The sequence below is a fragment of the Rhopilema esculentum genome, chromosome 10, assembly GCF_057945365.1.
Source record: "Rhopilema esculentum isolate cy_ngs chromosome 10, ASM5794536v1, whole genome shotgun sequence".
Lineage (NCBI taxonomy): Eukaryota > Metazoa > Cnidaria > Scyphozoa > Rhizostomeae > Rhizostomatidae > Rhopilema > Rhopilema esculentum.
This window is the reverse complement of record NC_142824.1, coordinates 3,189,152-3,210,387: the sequence shown is the minus strand read 5'-3', so window position 1 is coordinate 3,210,387 and position 21,236 is coordinate 3,189,152. Positions and strand designations below refer to the sequence as shown.

The 21,236-nt window shown below is 34.6% G+C and overlaps 1 protein-coding gene across 1 annotated transcript; it reads left to right on the top strand.

Annotated features, from left to right (window-relative positions):
• The first annotated feature begins 712 nt into the window (after positions 1 to 712).
• On the top strand, positions 713 to 21,194 carry LOC135694229 (CCAAT/enhancer-binding protein zeta). The gene is made up of 33 exons (XM_065212932.2): positions 713 to 887; positions 2,014 to 2,109; positions 2,356 to 2,426; positions 2,821 to 3,001; positions 3,114 to 3,228; positions 3,776 to 3,876; positions 4,315 to 4,402; positions 4,886 to 4,950; positions 5,615 to 5,743; positions 6,348 to 6,393; positions 7,530 to 7,658; positions 7,954 to 8,038; positions 8,541 to 8,637; positions 9,076 to 9,163; positions 9,690 to 9,769; positions 10,058 to 10,092; positions 10,596 to 10,737; positions 11,330 to 11,410; positions 12,471 to 12,518; positions 13,120 to 13,404; positions 14,154 to 14,206; positions 14,568 to 14,614; positions 15,020 to 15,042; positions 15,387 to 15,423; positions 15,807 to 15,873; positions 16,568 to 16,653; positions 16,775 to 16,814; positions 17,573 to 17,709; positions 18,178 to 18,219; positions 18,404 to 18,480; positions 19,004 to 19,068; positions 19,573 to 19,612; positions 20,841 to 21,194. Exons 1-33 carry the CDS (start codon positions 726 to 728, stop codon positions 21,084 to 21,086), a joined length of 3,084 nt encoding a protein of 1,027 aa, XP_065069004.2. The 5' UTR covers positions 713 to 725; the 3' UTR covers positions 21,087 to 21,194.
• The last annotated feature ends 42 nt before the right edge of the window (positions 21,195 to 21,236 follow it).

Sequence of the window (21,236 nt, the reverse complement as noted above, 5' to 3'; positions counted from 1 at the left end):
ATTATTAGTACACAACAAGAGAACGAGGGAACTCATTTACCAACTAACTTGATGGACAACCACTATCTTTGAAGGGGAACGTTGTAATGAGGGGGGGGGGGGGGGTGTTAATAGCCCAAGAAATAATCTTACAATGTAGTTTATTGCTTGGCCTTGTTTATAGACTCAGGGTATCATTTACTGATAAAAAGGGCTAATTACCCATGAATATGATTTTTTCTTGCTCATTTTGCTCAGGTGTATTCCAGTTTAGGAGCTGGTTTACCAATAAATGAAAATACCAACTTTGTCATACAATGATTAAAAACATCTATCAAATTTCAAGGTGTTATATTCACACCTTTAAAAACTCTACTCATCAAACGCTAAAGATGTCTGGTGTGTAAAAGATGGCCCAACTATGTTTTCCTCATCTATCCACAACAGTTTGTCCACAAATATACAAAATATGGCACAGACTTCAGATAATTTAAAAATATTAATTAGAATAATCGGAAGAAGCAGTAGCTCAGCGAGGGGGAGGCACCCAACCCCAAATCGCTAAAAACATCTATGAAAAAGGGCGCATTTTGGCGTTCAAAAGGCTATGGACCCCCAATATTTCCTTGCTTATCACGCCTTTGCCCCCTTACAATCCTACCACCCTGCTACGCTACTGGGAAAAGCAGCCCGGGACACCGTGAAAATGTCACGCACGCTTCCTTCTCGATGCGAAGGAGCAATTTATGTTGGTAGCCCTGTTTCCATGTGCAATTGGGAACATGGCGGCATTACAAGTGAAAAAAGCCAAGAAAAAATCTAGCAAATCTGGAAAGAAGAAAAAAAACACTGATAGTGAAGGCGATATTCTAAGGCTGGAAGATGTTCTCGACCTTGGCGGATCAAAAGTATGTGAGACGATTAACGTATGAGTAACTTAGAGATGAATAAAACATGTCACATGTGCCTTCATCCTCAAAATATATCTAACTCAAGAAGATATTTAATTCCTAAAAGTTTGAATATTTTCCATAGATGCAGGGCTATCCCAGCCTTCAAAATTTAGGGGCAGTGTCGGTGATAATTTAATTTCTGGCCACACTCATAGCTCTAGACATTAAAATTTATATTTTTATTTAGCTATCCAGCTGTTTTGTAGCTTGAAGGACTTAATATTTCGCAAGAGCTCTTAAGTAGGACAATGAACTATTACAGGCAAAACTCATACAACTAGATTGAGGTAAATGTTCTTATTGGAACTCTCTCTGCGATTCTATTCCTCATGGCCTTGGTCTTCACGCTTTCTAATTGTCTATCTTCTTCTGTTTGTGCTTCTTTTATCACCAATTGAATTATCTTTGGAATGGACCTTTTCATTCCATCTTCCTTCAGACTAGTGAAATGTCTTAACTTGAATGGTTTAATTAACAATGTAACAAATCTGCCAAACACAATTAAGTTCTTATGTGACAAGAGTTGCAAAAATCTGTTTTTAGGATTTTTCAATTTTGAGCTCATGACATGCAATAGTATAATATATGTTAAATATGAATCTGCTGAGATAGGGCCACATGAGCAGGCTTTTTCCCCTAACCAACTTCAGTCTGTAATTTGGTAATCTGTTTATACCTTCATGAACAAAGGGTTCATAACTGTTCCAATCAATCTTCCCTTTCTGCTGGCAGGACTAGTCCCAAGTCACTCTATCACAATAGATTTAATAAACATCAAGTTAGTCTACCTTGTATTCAATAAACCTGAATACAAGTTAAGAAATTGATGGGAAACCAGACTGGAGACTGTTATTGCACTTAGAAGATTATACCAGTTGGTGCATTTGAAAACAAGGCTCCTTCAGTTTATGAGCATCAAATTGTACAGATTTATCAAACATGTCCTTATCTGATTGTATTTGTCAATGTGGAAAGACTCACATTAGGACCACTTACAATGGAATACAAATTTTGTCTGTTAGGTCTTATGCTGGATGAATTTTGTAATAATTAACATCTAACAATTTCATTGATCTTGTAGGAAGACTTTGAAATGCTGATGGGCCAGAAAGAAAATGTTGTTGAAAACACTAAAAATGAAACCACTAAGATAGATGAACCACTTTCAAGCAATGAGGTATGTATACAATATTTCTTCATGTTCAACAGTTCTTTAGAATCATTATCAAAGTCAAAAATGCATACTTTTGCAAAAGTCATTACATTTCAAATCAACAACTTAATATTATCATTTCTTCCAAGTTTATATGAAAATTGATACAGTGACATAATTTACTAACAACAGGTGATTTCAAATTGTTTGTTATAGATTAGTGGTGTTACTTTAATTATCATTCAATATTGTCAATATTATCAATTTTAGATACAAGAAATGGTAAAATCTCTTGGTTTGGATCAAATGGCAATGGATGATGTCACAAACGAAAGTGATGTGTCAGTATTACGTTTTCTTAGTTTCAGTGTGGAAAGCTGGCTATTTCAAGATTTAAAATCAGACAGATTGTCATTGTTTTGCTCTTATACTGTGCTGATACATATTGAAGTCAAACGTTTGGTCTAAAATTTGGCCTTCATTTGAGGCAGGGCTATAAATCAAGGAAATCCTTGAAGGCAGTATGTCCCCTATTGTTCTCAGAATCTCTTTTCATGGCCACAATATTCACGCATCCCTGACTCAATGCACAAATAAGCAATCAGAATGAAGAACCACAATAGCGTAATTTCCCTAAGCATCACGAAGGAGACAGACTGCCTTCAAAAAAAGTTTAAAATATTTGCTAAAAGCACTAATTTTCTCTGCATAATTTTGAAAAAAAAATTTTTCCAGCTCAGAAGATTTGGCAAGTAGCAAAAAAGGCGATGATCCTCAAGTACCAAAAACACCACCATTTCCAGATGATAAGAGAAAAGAAGAAGAAAGCTTTAAAATTGAAAAGATTACATACATCCCTAAATTTGAAAAGCAAAAGAAGTTGCAAGTTCAGCCATATGAACTGTGGTATGACCAGGTTAGTCAAGCAATACTTTTAGGCTCAAAGCCATCTGTGTTCTTCTGTATGATGAAAAATTTCCTTAACTTGTTATTTGTTCAGTCAGAGTTATTGTTGAACATCTTTTCAGCTTCCCAATGTAGCAGCAATAAAAACCGAAGAGCAGTTAAAAGATGCAGCTTATACCAAAGTGTATGAATTGGCAAAACGGTTTTGTGAAGATGAAGTTGCACTTTACCAAGAAAGTAAGATATAAACAGAGTAAATAATTCATTTGTTCTACATTCTGATCAGCATTCCAGTATTCCATTTAGTTTTTTGTTTTTAAACCTTTTTAAAATAAGTCTTTGCTAATTTTCGCAAGAATAAAGCAATGCAAGTTAATTGGGAAAGGTAATGTAGCTATGTACTATGATATGCAAACATATATTAAAGGTTATAAAAAAATAATGATTGATTAATGATTGAAAGCTCCAAATGTTATATTTACATGACTTTTGATTCTATCAGATGGGAAGAAATTGCTTTAAAGATTTTCTTTTTTTAAAGGACTGCATGAATTTTCAGATTTCTTAAATATTTGTAACAGGCAACCCTTTTACAATGTATCTTCAGCTGTAAGCCTTGAATTGCAGTTTTAGAGACTATGAAATGAAAAAAACCATCATCATAATGAATGTTTTCATTTCTTAAAGTGATTATTTTGTTTTAGTGGCATTTCTTTATTTTTATTGAAGGTTCATTCTGCAAAAATATTTTGATCAGATACAAACAATTATTCTCTTTCCACAGCAAAAGGTTTGGAAAAGTCTTCTGATGCAAAATGGTTGCGAACTGTCTTGTCATCTGGTACTTTGAGTGATCGGGTTGCTGCCATAACTATGCTTCTGCAGGTGAAGGAAGCCTAAAGATATAATTAATCAATTGTTCTTCTCATAAAAAGATTTGTTCTTTGGCGCTAGATAAAATATTGATGAATTTTATGGGGTAAACTCAAGAATTGGTTCTCTGCTGGAATAAGCCTAAGGTTTTCTCAGCTTTTTTGGTCATCTTCAGGATTTTTTCCTTAAGGTTGATGGTACAAACAAGCTATATTACATAATTTTCAGTTTGTTTCATAAAAGTTTAAAATAGAAGAGTGATAAAAAGTGAGATAAGCATTGTCCAATTTAGGAAACTTGTTTCATGGTTTTCAACAGATAATTATCAAAATTTAAGGTCATTGCTTACGCTAATTTAAGTAATTTGAAACGAATGGTGCCAACATTTTATAGCATTTTTACTATGTTACATTGCCAATTGTAATTTTGCTTAACCCCACTTCCATGTAGGACTCACCAGTTCATCAGATGAGGTGTCTTGAAAGCTTACTTTCTATGGCTAAGAAAAAGGGTAGACGCGAGGCAATCATGGCAATTGGTAATGCTTTTATTCAATTTTAAAATTATTTTTTATTCATTCTCAGCTGTAGTTAAATGACACAAAAATTAATTAGCTGATTAGAAGTAATTTTATGTCAATTCCAAATCGGGAAATGATTTCAGTTCATCTGAAAAACAACGAAATTTGGAAGGGCAGAGTTTTTAGAATGTAATTTATAGAATGTAAATAGTATTTATTTTGCTAATAATTTAATTTTGAAGATTCCATCTCTCCTGCTAAAAACGTTTTTAAACAACAAAAAATGTATTTTTATAGCACCATCATTCTCATAATATTGATATTTTCCAGCTCCAAAAAATTTGCTAACTTTCACAATTATAGGTTTGATTAATTTTTTTCCTGTATATTTTTTTTGCTTTTTTGTTTTTATTTTATTTATTTTATTTGATGATAAACTTCGGTAAGCTGTTCAGAAAATACCATTGATTTGCATGCTATTTTGCCAAAATTTTTCTATAGATTCTCTGAGAAATCTTTGGACCACAAATCTTTTACCAGATCGAAAGCTGAGATACTTTTGGCAGGTATGTATCTAATATTGCTTAAAATATTTACTGAGTACATTGTGTATCATTAGTCACAAACATTAAACACATTATTGTAGAACAAACAAAAAACAAAGTTTGTTGCCACAATTGTATACTTTCTAGCTTATTTTGTTGACAGTCCCCAATGTTAAGCATATTTTGAACAAATTATTGTGCTATCTTTTTTCTGAAAATATGTTATCTGAAACTGCCTAGCGGTATGAGGTATCAACTGGAATGTAGAAACCACATTGCATCAGTTTTACTTGCTTCAGGCTTTCAGTTTTCATGCTATAAATGTTTCTTTGTTTGGCAATGAACTTTTAAACTAGTGTTTGTCTTATTATTGTCCTTGATGCTGTTTGAAATAATATTTTTGCATGATATCAGACAGATGGAAAATTTATAGAATGAACTTTAGTGCATCATTAGCGATCTGCTTAAGAATACAGGAGTACATTTAAAAACCCATTAGAGAATGTCTCTCCAACCAATTATCAGATCATGTTGTTGTAAAATTTCTTTCCTGCAGCCAAAACCTTGTAAATATAACCTCAAAACATCAGCACCTACGCAATTGACATTAGCCATAGTCCCATAGATTCCCAATGTAATGGCGTTTCATTGTGCACTTACATTGCGAATTGTTTTTCTATTACAGTGGCCCATTTCAAGATTACGAGAATTTGGAAAAGATATTGGGAAACATGGGGAAGTAAGGTTATTGATTCTATGGTATTATGAGGATTTGCTGAAACAAAAATGTGAAGAGTTTGTCGAGTGTTTACAGGTATGTTGCTTTAAGACACATTTGAGCAACAAAGGTTTTGCAAAAGATGTATGACCTACTCAATTGAAAACGTTATTGTTTATATGGCTTCAATTTATTTTCATCGTTAGCATTTTGATTGATTGGCCAATATAGAAATTTATAAAGAGTTTCGTTTGGATGTTGTTATTAAGTACACTGCACTAAGGTTTGGACATTTTATACTTCATCCCCTCCCAACCATTTAACAATGCTGTTTTATGCTATGGTAAATGGTTCGATGTGGTCCAGTGGGTTAATTCTAGATAGCTATGATGCTTAACTCTACAACAAACATTGTGTGGGGAGAGGGAGAGAGCGTTTTCGGTTATCTTTCCCGGAAATGGTTCCTTTTTTTCAAAACAACACTGAAGAAACAAGGCGTTCAAAAGACTGTTGTCGTGGATTGAAATTTCGCTTGCAAAGGATGCAGTCTTGCGTTAGAACGGCGTTGCAAATGTTTTTGACACCAAAATATGACTTTCACTAGAAGAAGAAGCAGTAGAAGCTACCACCTTCAGTACCAGTGTCAACTCTCTCATGTTCCTGCTTGGCATTGCTAAATTTTCTTTCTTACCATTTTCAGAACCTCTCCCGTGACACAATCCCCGGTATTCGCGATAAAACGGTTGGTAAGTATCAAACTTGCTTCGATAATTTAAAAGTATCCAACCAATGCTGTTGAAAGATTTCGATGAAAAGACTTCTGTTGAATTAGATCCAGATTATTTCTAGCAGTCACAGCCTGCAGTTGTCTTTACTATAATCATATCTACGGCATCCTCGCATCTTAATTCCATGCGTATCTTAATTCATTATCTGTACTGCATATTTATATATCCACTGGTTAGAGTTTTTCGTAACTTTTATGTAATATTATATCAGTACTGTAAATGATTCTATTTCAAGAGACATCAATGTCCGCTGATTCGACAAAATATTTTTTTAGAATTTTTATATTTTTGACCACCTAAACTAAAGAGGTTCTTCACGAAATGCTTCCAAATATGCAAAATCAGTTATAGATATCGGAAATAGGGTGTGATTTGGCCAATGAAAGATTTGAATTTGCAAACGGATTACTGTTATTTTGGCTCCGTCCATAACGTTATGAAAAGTGACCAAATTACAGAGGTGTGATGGGGAAAGATCCTGTGCTTATGTGACCAATACGTTACTTATTTTACTGATTTAGCATATTGAGAGTTATTTAATGATGCCTATTCACGTTATACGATCTTCTTCTCTAGGCTTTTACCAACTCCCTCCTCCAACCCTTCCTGTCTGTTGCCATCCCCTCAGTGACGGCAACCTCGTCCGTATCTCCCCTAACACAGTCCTACCATCTTCTCTTTGGCCTTCCCCGCTTTCTCTTCCCTTCCTTAATACTTCTCACTCTTCTCCCCACGTAGGTATCTCCTTTCGGGCTTAATTTCCTAGCCAACTAGGCCTAGTGTCTCTGAGCTTTCCTCTTAGCTCACAAACAGATAGTTTCACTCATCCTATCATTCATATTGTACGATTCAAAATAAAAAAATTAATGTTTGTGACGTCATCATTTTTAGAACTCTTTTATCATAGGCCAGGTTTATCTTCAAAATGCAACTTTTTTATAAGAACCTTATGTAAGTACCTCTGACACTGCATTTCCAATACATCCCTTAAAAACAAGACTCAAGAAAAGCCTGTGTCTGTGAAAAGTAGGTTCTTTTCTAGGGAGTATTGATTGTATATATACTGTTATTGTATGTTCCTTTGTTCTCTACAGGCATCTTGTATGAGTTACTTGCTATGAAGCCTGAACAGGAGCAGAAGCTTCTAACAGCAATCATAAATAAACTTGGTGACCCGACGCGAAAAGTTGCATCAAGAGTCTGTTATCTTCTCGGACAGTTAGGTTTGTTTACAAACACCACGTTTGATATGTTTTTTATTTAAAGAAGAGATTTCAATAAAAGTAAAATTCATAAATTGTTGAGTTTGGGATTTCTTTGATCAAAATACTAATTTCTGTGATTTTCAGTCGATGATCTTTATTTATGATGACGTCATGCCATTCTCATCTTTCAAATTCTTCATCAACAATGCTCAAATATTCGTAAACAGTTACGTAATCACATTCTTGAGTCTCATTCTTGAGAAGCGAAATATACTTCATTGATATAAACAGCAAAACTATTTTTCTTCTTTAGTCGTGAAACATCCCAATATGAAGCTTATTGTTATCCAGGAGGTTGAAAGATTGCTCTACCGGACTAATTTATCTTCAAAAGCCCAGTAAGTAGGATCCATCAAGGTTATGTTTTGACAAAGACAATGACCTTTGAACAAAATCTTGTTGCCTTGTCGCAAAATCTTGTTACTTGATTTCATCACAATTTGAATATAGGGATACAGTTGCTATGAATCCTCACAAATTTCCCGCATTAATGTTTAATTCTTAATAGTCCTGGCGAAGCTACGAAACTTCGTAAATGCGACGACAGACAGTATCAATTTCCCTCCTCAATATAAGCTGTTGTTGACCAATACTCACCCAAATCTGACAGCAGACAGTATCAATTTCCCTCCTCAATATAAGCTGTTGTTGACCAATACTCACCCAAATATGAAACGTGAGGTTGCGAACAAAGAACAATGAAATTGATTTTCCACGCAGTTGCGATTACTTATTCGAGCTGCCTATATCGCCAGCTATAACTGCGATGTTTTAGATTTCCTTGAACAGTCTTGAGGCTTGTTGCTTACATTTTCCAAACCTATACATTATTATTTTTAGATATTATGCAATATGCTTTCTGAATCAAATCATGCTGACAAAGAGTGAAAGTGCAGTCGCCAGTAAACTCATATCCATTTACTTCTCTTTTTTCAAGGTAAATTTTTGGCAACAATGCTAGACTTTTGATAGTTTTACAAATTTGACGATGTCTCTTATAGCTAAATTTTCTTAGAACTTCCTTGGGAAAATAAAAACAAAAATTTCAAAGCTAATTCTACAAATGTTATTGCTTGTGGTTCAAAACGTTCTTTTGAATATACTAAAACACATAAGCAAAAACTAGAAGAATCATTTTACATGATATAAGCGTTCCTGGTTTAGCCCCCCCCCCCCCTTTATCCATGAACAGTGGATCATATATGCATTCGAGTGAGCTTATCACGTTGCATTGACAAGCAGAGGTTACTTTGCGTAGAGAAAACAACGGTGGTGGCAAGGAACAGGCCTTACGGTTTATTTGCTTATGAACTGAAGCAAAAGATTAAACAAGCACCTAGAATTAGTCCTTTATTCGTTGTGTCCCTTTTATCAGGCACGTGCTTCTTCAAGTGACGAATCAGATTCAAAGATGCTTAGTGCGTTGCTTAGTGGAGTGAACAGAGCATTCCCATTTGTTGAAGGTGAGGTGGCTGGAAGCGAGTTTAAATACCTTTCATTTAACAAAAATTAACGCTTTTGGGTCAGATGGCCCATGCGAAATGGGGAGCTTCGGCTAAGCTATCGCAGTGTTTTATGCATGTATTTATTTTTCTTCTCAGAGAAATGATTGAAGAGCGAAAATTATTACTTTCAAACTTTGTGTTTCACTAAGTACATCAAGTACAACGAGTATATGGACCAAAACGGAAGGAGCAATTTAATAGGAGTGCAAGCTACTAATAGGAGAGAATAAAGCAGTTTTTTTGATGGTAAATACTTAGGAATGTGTAGAGATACAACTGGGGTCAATGTCTATAATGGATAAAATCTACTTGAACGTTGCTTATTTTTTACTAGATTTATGTTCAACGCTGAGGTTTATATTTTGTCCACTGCAAGTTCCTGAAGAACCTTGACCTTCCTTTAAGTTTTTCCATAGTCTACATCACTTGATTTCTGAAGTGGTTTTGTCTATTCCTTCATTTTTCTCCTTGTTCGTTGTTCTAGACAAAGAAGATCGCTATGATGATCAAATCGACACACTGTTCAAGCTTTGTCACACCAGCAATTTTCAAACAAGCTTACAGGTTTTGAAATATTTCCTATGCTTGCAGTCGACTGCAAATATCAAACTATGCTGCAATTGCAGTTTTCATTAACTTTCTATGACTATTTCTGGTAGCCATTATCCTGTGTAATGAAGGAAGCCCGAGGCAGCTGGTCAGAGCAATCAGGCTTTTATGGGATCAAGATAGAATTAAATTTCTTTGTGTTGCCAATGTCTTGGTTTATGACATTCTGGAAATTTGTCTCTAGATTTTATCCGTTCAGATTGGTAAATTTTCGGGCCTTTACGCTCATTTCTTTTGTTGCAGGCCTTAATGTTGATATTTCAAGTTATGCAATCGAGGTGAGGTCATATAGAGGTCATTCCTGATGTCTTTTAGTGCTCTTTCCCATTAACGGGAAGGCGGTTGTTTTAATTTCAGTGTACACCGTAATATTAGGTCTAGCAAAAGAGATGTAGTGATAAAAAAACGGTGCCATGAAGGCTCCTTTCAATTGTAATATAGTAAGAATGGTTGTAACTACTCAAGCGAGGTTTTTATTTGTATTTAAACAGGCATGGTTGAGAAAAGTTTCAGATTTTATATATCGATTCTATATAGAGTTTTTCATTACTATTTGTCCTTTTTTTATTATTTATTCAATATCTAGTGTGACCTGTGTTACACAGTGGCTGTTGCCGCGAGAAAACTTTAGATCTTATATCAAAGTTAACATGTACCAAAGTTTCATAACTGTTGCAAATTATTGTTAAAAGCTGGAATTTTTTCATGTTTTGCCTATACCTTGTTCGACGCAGAAATTTCTGTATTTGCAAAAATTCTAATGGGCTCTTTTACACCATAGGCGATCACTTACCGATCGTTATTATCGCGTTTTATACGAGAAGCTATTTGACATTGGCATCAACACTTCAGCCAAACGGACGATGTTTCTTAACACTATTTACAAATCAATAAAAGCAGATTCGTCACTGAATAGAGTGAAGGTAAGATTGTGTCTTGAACCCCTCCATGATTTTAGGTCACATGTATGGTCCGCAGGATTCTTCTGATTATCCTCTCTGCAATTTGTTGGGTTTCATTACCACACTTTGTTTCTGTGCGGACAAATATGTTACTGTTTAATCTGCCTTGGTTGCTTATGTCCACAGCTCCAATGTAGCCAAAGAAAGACATTTATGATTCTTTGTCTTTTTGACTTGTTTTGCAATCTTTTCATTTGAGAGTGTATGCTTACCATCTCTCCAAAGATATCTAAAATATACTCAGTTGCTACATTTGCTAGTTTATTAGTTTTTTTCCAACAAAAAAAAGATAGGGAAAAATAATAGACATACGGTAGTCTTGTCACGGTAAAAATCATTATCGGAGAGGTTGTTGTTTGCTTTCAAAGGAGAGTGGTTACCATTTAAAAGGAGTGACACGTGATGAAATGATTGACAGGTTAAACCTAAAACATCGGTAGTTGCATTAATGCTTTCTCTGTTTTGTCTCAGCCAAACCATCATTTTTCGGCATTTATTAGTCAAAGAAAAATATTTATTGAGTTATTTTATTTTTGATGTTATTGCTTAACAGGCATTTTTCAAAAGATTGTTGCAATCGGGATCAACCGAAGAGCCGAACTTTGTCTGTGGCCTGCTTTTCCTTCTCTCCGAGGTTGGTTCACATTTTCTATACCGTACAACAAATGCTGTTGTAAAAGCAAACATATCTCAAACCAGCTTTTTTATTACTCAATTTAAAGAGGACAATACCATAAAATAGTCGTTTCCAAAAAATAAAAAATTCTTTTATGACTTTAATTTGTCATAATTCTTTTACTGTCTTTCGACAGTTGACGTTATTCTGTCGTTTTTCTCTTTTATTCACAATGATTGTTTATTTAGAAATCAGCATTAAATTTGCATGTCTATGTGTCCATGAAATTTTATAAAATTGAACAAGATCACGGCTTTATTTTTGAAAGCTGTTTGAATAGCCTGAAGTGAAAATGCTGTAGAATTTCAATGAATTGGGGTATTAGTCATTTCTTTTTCTCTCAACTGAAATTGATTTTAATTATATTTCTTAATGGAATTATTAATCTTTAAGGAACACAAAGTAATTCCCTTTTGTTTTTCATGCGTCGTTTTTTGATGATATATTGTTTATATATTATGCTATTAATTTTTAACATTGCATGAAAACTGGTGTTTTTTTTAAATTTTTAAATGCAATATAAGAAGAGGTCCTTTTTGTAGTCTTGACCTAGTATTTTCAAGACATACGAATTTTTTATGACGTTTCGAGCATAGTCCGTCATCAAGTCAAAAGAACTACGCTCAAAACGTCGTATAAAATTCGTTCACTTTTCCTAGTACAGTTTTACTTAAAGTCCTAGTTTTATTCTATTATATTGTACAGCACGTAAGCTAGTATGTTTATGTCCATAATGCCTTAAGCATTTCTACAGTACTGTTGGCTTTGTTTTATATCAAGAATCATCTATCTTAACGTAGAATTTATGTAGATTTTATCATTCAGAGTAAAAAGCCATCTAAAGAATAATGTGTATTTTTTTCGAGAGTTTGAATTGTTATGCGTGCTGTTATCGTCTCCATATACTTATAAATACATACAGAATTTATCGCATGAACAGTAATTATGTTTTGCTATATTCTAGTTTCCAATTTTTATCAGGAATCGGCTTTTATCTTGGTGTAATGCTTTTTTCAAGGTGCTGAAGTTGAAGTCAGGAGTCAAAAGCCTCACTATGCAGCCAGAGGTAGTTTTTCGTCAGACATGCATATGCTATCAAAGGCCCATGGCTTTATATGATGATAATAAAGATTGTTAAAGGCTCAGCTTGACTTCCATGAGCCAATGTGCATTATTTTTACATAAGAGTTATTTAAGAAATAAGTTCATAACAGTTCCATAACTTCGAGATCTTGTAATCCTACTATGTGTATGTTTCACTGAGCCAACTTCGTCTGTTTTATGCTTTCGTAAGATTGTGATTTACGATTCATAAATTTTCTGCCTAGATGTGTTCGTTGCTTAGGTTAATATGGAAGGACTTGAGCTACTAAAGAGCTATATCACAGCGCTAAAACGTGCACAGGCAAAATTCACAATACCGCACTGAAGCTCGCACAACCAAATTATTTCATCTGAATGTCAATGATATGAGCGTCTTCAAAACACAGTTCGTTAGCACAGTGTACGGAAAAATCAAGTAGCTTGTCGTATAAGGATCATGTTTATCCTCAATTTATAACCTCTCTCGAATTTTCTTTGGTTTTCTTTAACTTCCCATAATCAAAGGTAATGTTTTTGTAATAAGACCTCTGACCTCCACATTTGACAAAAACTTTTATCAACAGGAAGATGACGAAGATGAGCATTTTGAAGATGCCAGTGACGATGCATTTAAAGCACCCAATGAAGACCTTGTAGAACAAAACCAATCGGGAAATGAAAAGATTGATGAAAATTCAGATCAAAAGTCTGGCTGGACCTTCCGTGCTGACTTAAAGAGAAATCATTACGATATCCAATGCCGAAATCCACTTTACAGTGGAGCTCAATTTTCTTGTGCCTGGGAGCTTTCCCCTCTCATTAAGCATTATCACCCTTCCGTGAACCGATTTGCGCAGTTTGTGCTTGACGTAAGTATATTAACGCTCTTTGCGAGGAAATGATTTTGATGCACCACGATTTTCGTTCTGACACGACCATGGCTATTACGGTTTTGTTTGTAGAACAGAATTGTTTTTAGTTACAATGCATGATGCAACCAGACATCAGTTCATCAAGCATCAGTTTACGGGAGATAGGTCAACATTAAATTTGTTTATTCTGGTTATGATATAAGTCTAAAGCTCTCCATGGAGTAATAAGTTAGGTTCGTCAAGTACTTAGATGTATTGCTTCTTAGTAAACATGTCCAGGTAAAATAGGAAACTCCTAATTGATCATCAGACCCTTTAGGCCTCAAACTTTGAGAAGCAGACCAATCTCCTTTTGCCGCTGTCTTACTTTTCTTCAATAAGATATATATTATGTAAAAGAAGTGTTTATTCAGGCAATTAACGATGCAGTCAGAAATAGACTGATAACCCTCTGGCTTACCTGTTTTGCAAAAATTTCACAGATATTTTTTGCAGTATTAAAGGATACCGTTTACTGTAAGCTACCGCTACTCGAGAGCGTTTCCTCTGTATGAATATATAAATTGTTGTATACGCTTTTGTTGTATATAACGGGACGGTTCTAAATGGCTACTCCGAGTTTCACGCTTAATGCAATCATCTGGCAACTCTGCCCAAACGGCATCGAGCACTTTATGTCAGACTGGTAAAAAATTTTTTATCATCTTGTGGTATAGAGATTAACCATTGTTATGTTTACTTTGAAGGGTAATCCTATAGAATATAAAGGCGACCCACTTCAGGATTTCACTCTCGCGAGGTAACATTCAGTGTGATTTTGCTTGATCACTGTAAAAGCAGTATAAAGGCTGTTCCTGATATATTTGTCCATTTTGTTATTGGGAACATTTAGAATTTTATGGGCTACATGAATGTTTTTTGCACTGTGTTTTCTCAATGGTATTTACAAAAAGCATTCGTATTCAGTTACAAAAGGCATTGTATTTGGAAATCTGCCATTTCTCTTACCGGATGTATAGATGCTTTTGATATCCAAGATGTTTAATACTGTTCTTTAATACGCTTACAGTGTGTTATTGTTCTTGTGATGACGGTAATGATCAGCTTTTAATATTTCAGCTCAAAACCAAAAAAGTTCAAGCATATATTATTTTTTGCAGGTTTCTGGACCGTTTCATGTACAAAAATCCTAAAAAGAACCCAAAAGGTAATTTTGAAATTTGTTATAATTTCTAAAATTTTATGGTTTTAGTTTTGTTTCTGTTTCTGTATCAATGGCTCCAGTTGTCTTTATTCTGTGAGTATTGCGGAAACTGGAAGAATTGCTTGCCTAAGGAAGAAGAAGAACCATGATCTCCCAAATACTAGTTAGATTAATATTATCATTTTTCAAATGATTTTATTTATCTTTGATTTATTTTTTCATCAGTCATCAGTGAGTAAATATTCCAATGCAATTTAAAACATTTCCTATTCTGGCTTACGGAAGTTTTATTCTCAATTTATTCTGCCATTTCTTGAACCAAAGACACATCAGGTCTTCAACACAAACAAGGGCTTATATGATCTTAAAGTTTTTATCCACATCTTAAAAGTATAATTTGTTTTTTAGAACATGGAAATTCTATAATGCAGGTAAATAAGCATTTATTACTTTTGTAACGCCTGGATGCTTCTTAACTCCATTTAACTCAGGAGACCTCTTATATTTCTAATCGATATGTTTTGTCTTATTAATGAAACTAACTGTTAACCAGCCTGTCATCCCTGCCATAAAGACAGCAGTTTACACGCTTGGGTGTATAGAGCACGACGGCTCAAAGATGCAGCTCCGAGTTTCACTTTTTGCGACCATAAAACAACTGCGTTTCCATTTTGCATTTTTGTCGTTTTGCTTTTTTTTGAATTCTGTGATATTGTGGCCAAACTTTGCTGAATTTCGGTAAAAACATTATAAAGGTAACTCTGTAATATTTTAGCCAAGAAAGACGTCCGAAAGATTGAAAGAATTGCCAGGTGTGCCATGTTTGTTATTTTGGGCTTTTCCATTCAAAATCAGCTTAGGCCATGACATTGCGCTGCTTAAAATCAAACACCTGGCCTAAGTGATAATTTGTAAGCGCTCATCTGTTTGTTAGACATTACTTCGGTTAGTTTTTGCTATTTGTTTTAATATCTTATAATATCGTATAATATCGCTGCTATTGCATTTTCTCTCTCGCTTTCTATTCCCATTTTTTTTATCTTTTCATGTTGTGACCGTCTTGTACTTCTCCTCTCTGTGCGTTGCAAACTCAGTGAAACTCACCTAAGATATAATTGCGTTTTTTAAGAATTATGTTTATTAACTTTTCGAATATTTGCTTTATCGTATTTTCAATTTGATATTTTTAACGCAGTGAATTCAAAAGAGTTTATGGACAAGAAGATCACAAAAGTTCGCGAAGACGAAATCTTCTTTTACCAGTTGGTATTGTTTTCATTTTGATTGTTAATTCCCTTCTATTCCTTTTGTTTTCTATTGTAAATTATGACGCATGCTCTGATTCATCTAGCTGTATTCATTCGAACCTTATCACTCTGTAAAGTCTCGATTCAAAGTTTTCAACAATACTGTTGAATCCCGTTAAGTCGAACACCGGATAACTCGGACTTTCAGTAAGTCGAACTTGTTTTCAATTCCCATCGTATTTTGCTACCTTATTCAAGTTAAACGTCGTACCCCGGCATTAGCAAGTCGAGTATTTGTTAGTCAAATCATTTCCTTTCCCAACTTGAAGATACGACTTAACAGGATTCTACGGTAACTTGTTGAATATTTCAGTTTGAATGTGTTCTGTTTTTCCAATGTTACGAAAAGATCTTGATATATTACAATAAGAATTCTTGAAGGATGTTTTTTACGTCCACTGCAAATAGCCTTTCGGAACCTATCAGCAACGGTTCTTTGTGGTATGCAGTTTGCAATACACAGAACGAACGAGTCTGTCCAAAGCTCCTCTAATTCATACGGCGAACGATTTGCTGTTCATATGGGTTTGCAATTCTTTAAACTGCTTTTATTTGTTGCAAAATTCGTGGATAAACCTTGCTGGTAATTGTCTATTTTCTTTCGCAAAATTAGATCAATATTTGAATCAACCTTTTTTATAATTCTCAGGTATTTCAAAAAGAAAACTGAAATCGAAGATTCTAAGAAAGGGAAAAAGAAAAAGCGAAAGCTTGATGCAGAATTAGACATCGAAGGTATTTTCTCAGTTTTAATTACTTTGATTTTAAAAACTCTTACTTTTTTATTGATGACTATTTTAATTGTTTTAGATATTTTAAACTAAGCTTGACATTTCTCGTTTGTGATTTCTTTAAGATGAGAATGAAGGAGAAGGAGTGGATCTAGATTTTGCGGGGTAATTATTATGCAATTTTTATTTTATCATGGCCTTTTCAAGCTTGCATGTCCTCTTTTATTATTGTTTAGCAATTGAGGCTGCACGCAATTGTATAATTTTTATGCAATTGAACCAAAAACGCATCTTGTTCTTCTTTGTTATTTGATGTCCTTGTTGTCTATGAAGAAGAAGTGACACCATCTGTCATTACTGCTAGCTCTCTCTAATTCGATACAGGCGTTTGATATCAATATCAGTCGTTAATGATTCAATTTTCGTCGCTTTCTGAGGGTATTTTACTTTCTCATCGTGGTTTTTCCTGCTGAATTGCTTCGTTGCATTTCTCCTGATCCCACTATTTTAGTTTTTTTGGATGCGGGAAAATTTTTTGATCTCGCCAGATTTTTGAATTATACTGTTAGCGTAAGACGATTAAAATCATAGTCTTGTAATTAATTTGTGAAAATTACGATCCAGAGTGGGTCGAGCTTGAGATGAGAGTTGAGAGGTGCGAGGATAGTTCAGTGGTTAGGGTCATCGGCTACAATCCCAAGGGTGTGACGTACTAGTCACTGACAAGACCGAGAGTTACGAGAGCCTTTAGCTCTGTTCATTTCCAAGCATAGGAATCACGAGTTATGGTCAAATCTAGAGGAAAAACCAGGATTCTGCTCGATATGAATGGCAAAAATACACCGTGATTCCCTCCTTGTGACGGTAACATGTTTTCTTCAAGCTACTTACACATATACTTCAAGTTTTCTGTTTTCTTCCAGTGAAATGCAGAAGACCAAGGATGCTCAGCCGAAATCCAAAAAGAAAAAAGCAAGAGGTGAAGATGATGATGATGATGACGACGATGAAAATGAGGATGATTATGACACCAATGCAGGTGACGATGTCTCAGATGAAGGTAGGCCTCCAATTCTGCTTCTTTTTGTTCTCTTAATTTTGAAAGAAAACTAGGGCTCACTTTATGATTCGTCTGTTCATATCTAAAACATTCGTTTGTTTTTGCAAATTCTTCCGGATTCACTTTTCCTTGCTTGTCATTTCTGAAGACAACGAAGAAAACGATTTTTTAATGTTGCTGTTCTTAATACGTCCTTATCTCTTCCTATTTGCTATGTAATTGCTTCAGTAACACCAAGGCTTAACTTGGTTATCTCCATAGATCGCTATGAGCGACCCGAGCAATCAGATTTGAGAGATCTATATAGAAAACGTTGGAAGAGATAGAAAAGGTTTTTGCTTACAAGGACCTAATTTTCGGGAGGAGGGGTGGATCACAGTTAATATTTGCATTTTTTACATTTTTTTTCTTGGGTTTAGATCCAGCAGTAAGTGGAATGCATTCTAATTTAAATTCTCTTTTCTGCAGGGGACTTTGATTATGACAATATGCAATTTTCAGAGGATGAAGGTATTTTCCCTAATTTCAATATTTTGTATCATGCGTTCTTAGATTATCATATTGAAGTATTGTAAAACCATACAGACCTTCTAATGCAATAAGCGATGACACCAAAAGGTAACAATTGCATGCTTGTTAGCGATATTTTGTTTGTTTTATCGTTGTAAGATCTGATTTTGCTTTCTTTTCGTAGATTTCGATGAGGATGATTTTGAAAATGAGGCAAAACAGGGTAAAAAGAAGAAATTTTCCGATGCAGATTACGAAAAGGTTCGATTCTTCCGATCGTTAATTTAAAATTGTTTATCACTATAACTTAACAAAATCATCAAAGGCGTTTATTCACTATTTCGACCTTGTGCCCAATGTGCTTCTTCGACAATGGCGTTTGTCAACAGATAGTTTACCTTGACCCAGGGCGCTTAATTGGTTAGAGCGCCTATCGTGTAATTCACGCTAGCTTTTCGTAGAGGATGTGATCCATTCTTCCAGACTATTTGTTTTTTGGTTGGTGTTTATTTTCTTATAATGGTATCTTCGCTTATCACTTCAATACTTTCTTTAATTTTTTGTATTTTTATACGACATTTTATTATTCTATTTGAAAATTTACTACATCATCAAAAATAACTCTTTCTGCTTCCAAAATTTGAATAGTTGTGTTGGATTGTAAATTGTATTTAATAAAAGAAACAACATCTCTTTAATACAGAACACGATTTTCTATGTATTGAAGGAGCTTGAGATGTCTTCATAGGATCTTGCAGAGTGTTTAAGTTAATTGTTCTTTCAGGCATTACTGGAGAACTTGAGTGATTCAGATATCAACGAAGACCCTGACGAAGCAACATCTACAAGGTAAACTTGTTTTTTCATTTTCTCGTGCCGTATAGCTTTGTTCAAACGCTCTCAAAGTTTAACCGAACAACAATGAACATTCTTATTGACCTTGTGCTCTTTAGTTTCAGTTCATTTCATTTAATATATCTAAGGAGGATAACTCTTCAGCATTGCTGATTTTCAAGGGGCCCTACATTTTCAAGGGGACCTCCTAGTTCTGTCTTGTCTTGTTGGGTCTTGTGAGTTTGCTAGTTTGAATAGCTAGTTCTGAACATCGCTGAACAGCAACGAACATCCTTCTAGGGCAATTGAACATTTTTCGGTGATAAGAAATTTTGAACAAAGCTTTTATTATTCGTTGATATTTATTCCAAAATTAAAGCCTTTTGACTAATACGATTAATGAGTACTTCCATATGTAATGAAAGTTTAAAAAAAATGAGTACTTTTATTTGTTTCAGTTTTGGTATTTGAACAATTTACAGATATCAGTTGTTGATTTAGGAAGAATTTTCTTTGTAGGAATAGCAATATTGGTTCAATGTTTGCTGCTGCTGAGGAGGTGCCATCATATACTAATGTTTTTTCTTCAATTTTTGTGTCAGACTGTTTGTGTATTGTTTCCTTGGCATCAAAGATCCTGTCACGTGTTTATGTGAAACTCTGAGAAGTGAAAACAATATTTGAATTATCTCTAGTTTCAAAGAGACTATGAAAAGTGTCTAGCTAACTGTGACGTATGTCTGCAGTGTGAAATTGTTAGTCTGCTATTGTTAAAATCTTGGTGTCTAGGCCAAGATGGCCCCAAACAGAACTACTACAGCGAAATAAGATGTATTACAATTTCAATTTTTTCAGAAACTAAACGACTGATTTACCAGAAACTTTTGTCTGTCTTAACGATATACAATATCCTTGCATATTAATGGTATTAACTGCCAGACCAGTAAAAATCCATACTGAAGAGGCAATACTTTATGAACAAAGACTGTATGGTAGAGACCTTGCAATTACCACACAGTCCATAACCCATTTAAGTAGGCAGCTTTTTAAGAAATTTTTCTCTGGAGTTCAAGAGCGTTTCTGACAAATGTTGCGGATGTATAAAGACCGTCTCCGTCTTCAAGATTTTTATCCTGTCGATTAGAATCAAGAGGAAATGAATTTTATCTTTTCGTTTCCATGAATAAACAGAGTTTGTACGAAATAAGAATGTATAATCCCGACAAAATAGCTAACAATAGATTCATATAGGCTCAGTATTGCAATTCTTTCTCATCATTATAAGTTATGTGAATGAAGAAAAGGTCACGATAGCAGTCTGCTCTACGGATTCCAAGGAGTTTTTGCGGCGAAAGTCGATAAAAATGTAGCAAATAAGGAACACCGCAATGCGACAAGAATGAACAACAATAAATACACGTAAATTAGTGAAGGCTAATATTTCGCCCTGACATACAGGGCTTCATCAGAGCCAGCTGCATTATAAATTATAAAGGGGAATTGATTAAAGAGAACACTCTACAGTTACCCAAATGTCGTCCCTTTCATTTGTAATATTTTATGTTTTCTTAGCGTTTATAGGAGGCAACTGTTTTGAACATATTGCTTCTGTAAAATGCTTTCTGATTTTTAAGTTATTTAGCTTGTTCAGCTTTTATTTTTTGAGATTTCATTATCCTTTCTTTTAACCTATTTTGTTTTCCCGTGTTTCGGCTTGTACGTTTTTAGTTTTGTTTTCAGGCTCTGAAATATATTGTGACTTATCGGTCTTCTGGCTCTTTTTGTAGTTTGCCCACTTGCTGGAAGATACTGGAACGTCAAAAGGACAGCAAAAGCAAGCCAAATGGGAAACGAGGAATGTTGACTGGAAAAAAACGAAGGCCGCCAAAGGCAAAGGTGTACAAGGACATAAAATTAGACAAGAAACGAAAAATAAACCTGGGGGTTTTCAAAGAGGCAGAAAAGATGCAGGACACTTATCAAAACAGAAAGGTGGAGCTAGACAGAAATTTAATAGGAACCGTAGAAAGTGAGAAATCTTGTAGAAATTTCCATAAAGCATTGTTACCTATGCTGGAACTCCACTTTGTATTTTTGAAATTTTTTGCCATGCAGAGTTATAAAGATCTTATTGTGATTTATTCTTTTGTTTTTCTCATGGCTCGCTTCTACCAACCTTTTCC

Coding starts and splice junctions, on each gene's coding strand:
- LOC135694229 (XM_065212932.2), top strand. CDS start 726: ATGTTGGTAGCCCTGTTTCCATGTGCAATTGGGAACATGGCGGCATTA. Junction 2,110..2,355: donor AACCACTTTCAAGCAATGAG/GTATGTATACAA, acceptor TATCAATTTTAG/ATACAAGAAATGGTAAAATC. Junction 2,427..2,820: donor GTCACAAACGAAAGTGATGT/GTCAGTATTACG, acceptor AAATTTTTCCAG/CTCAGAAGATTTGGCAAGTA.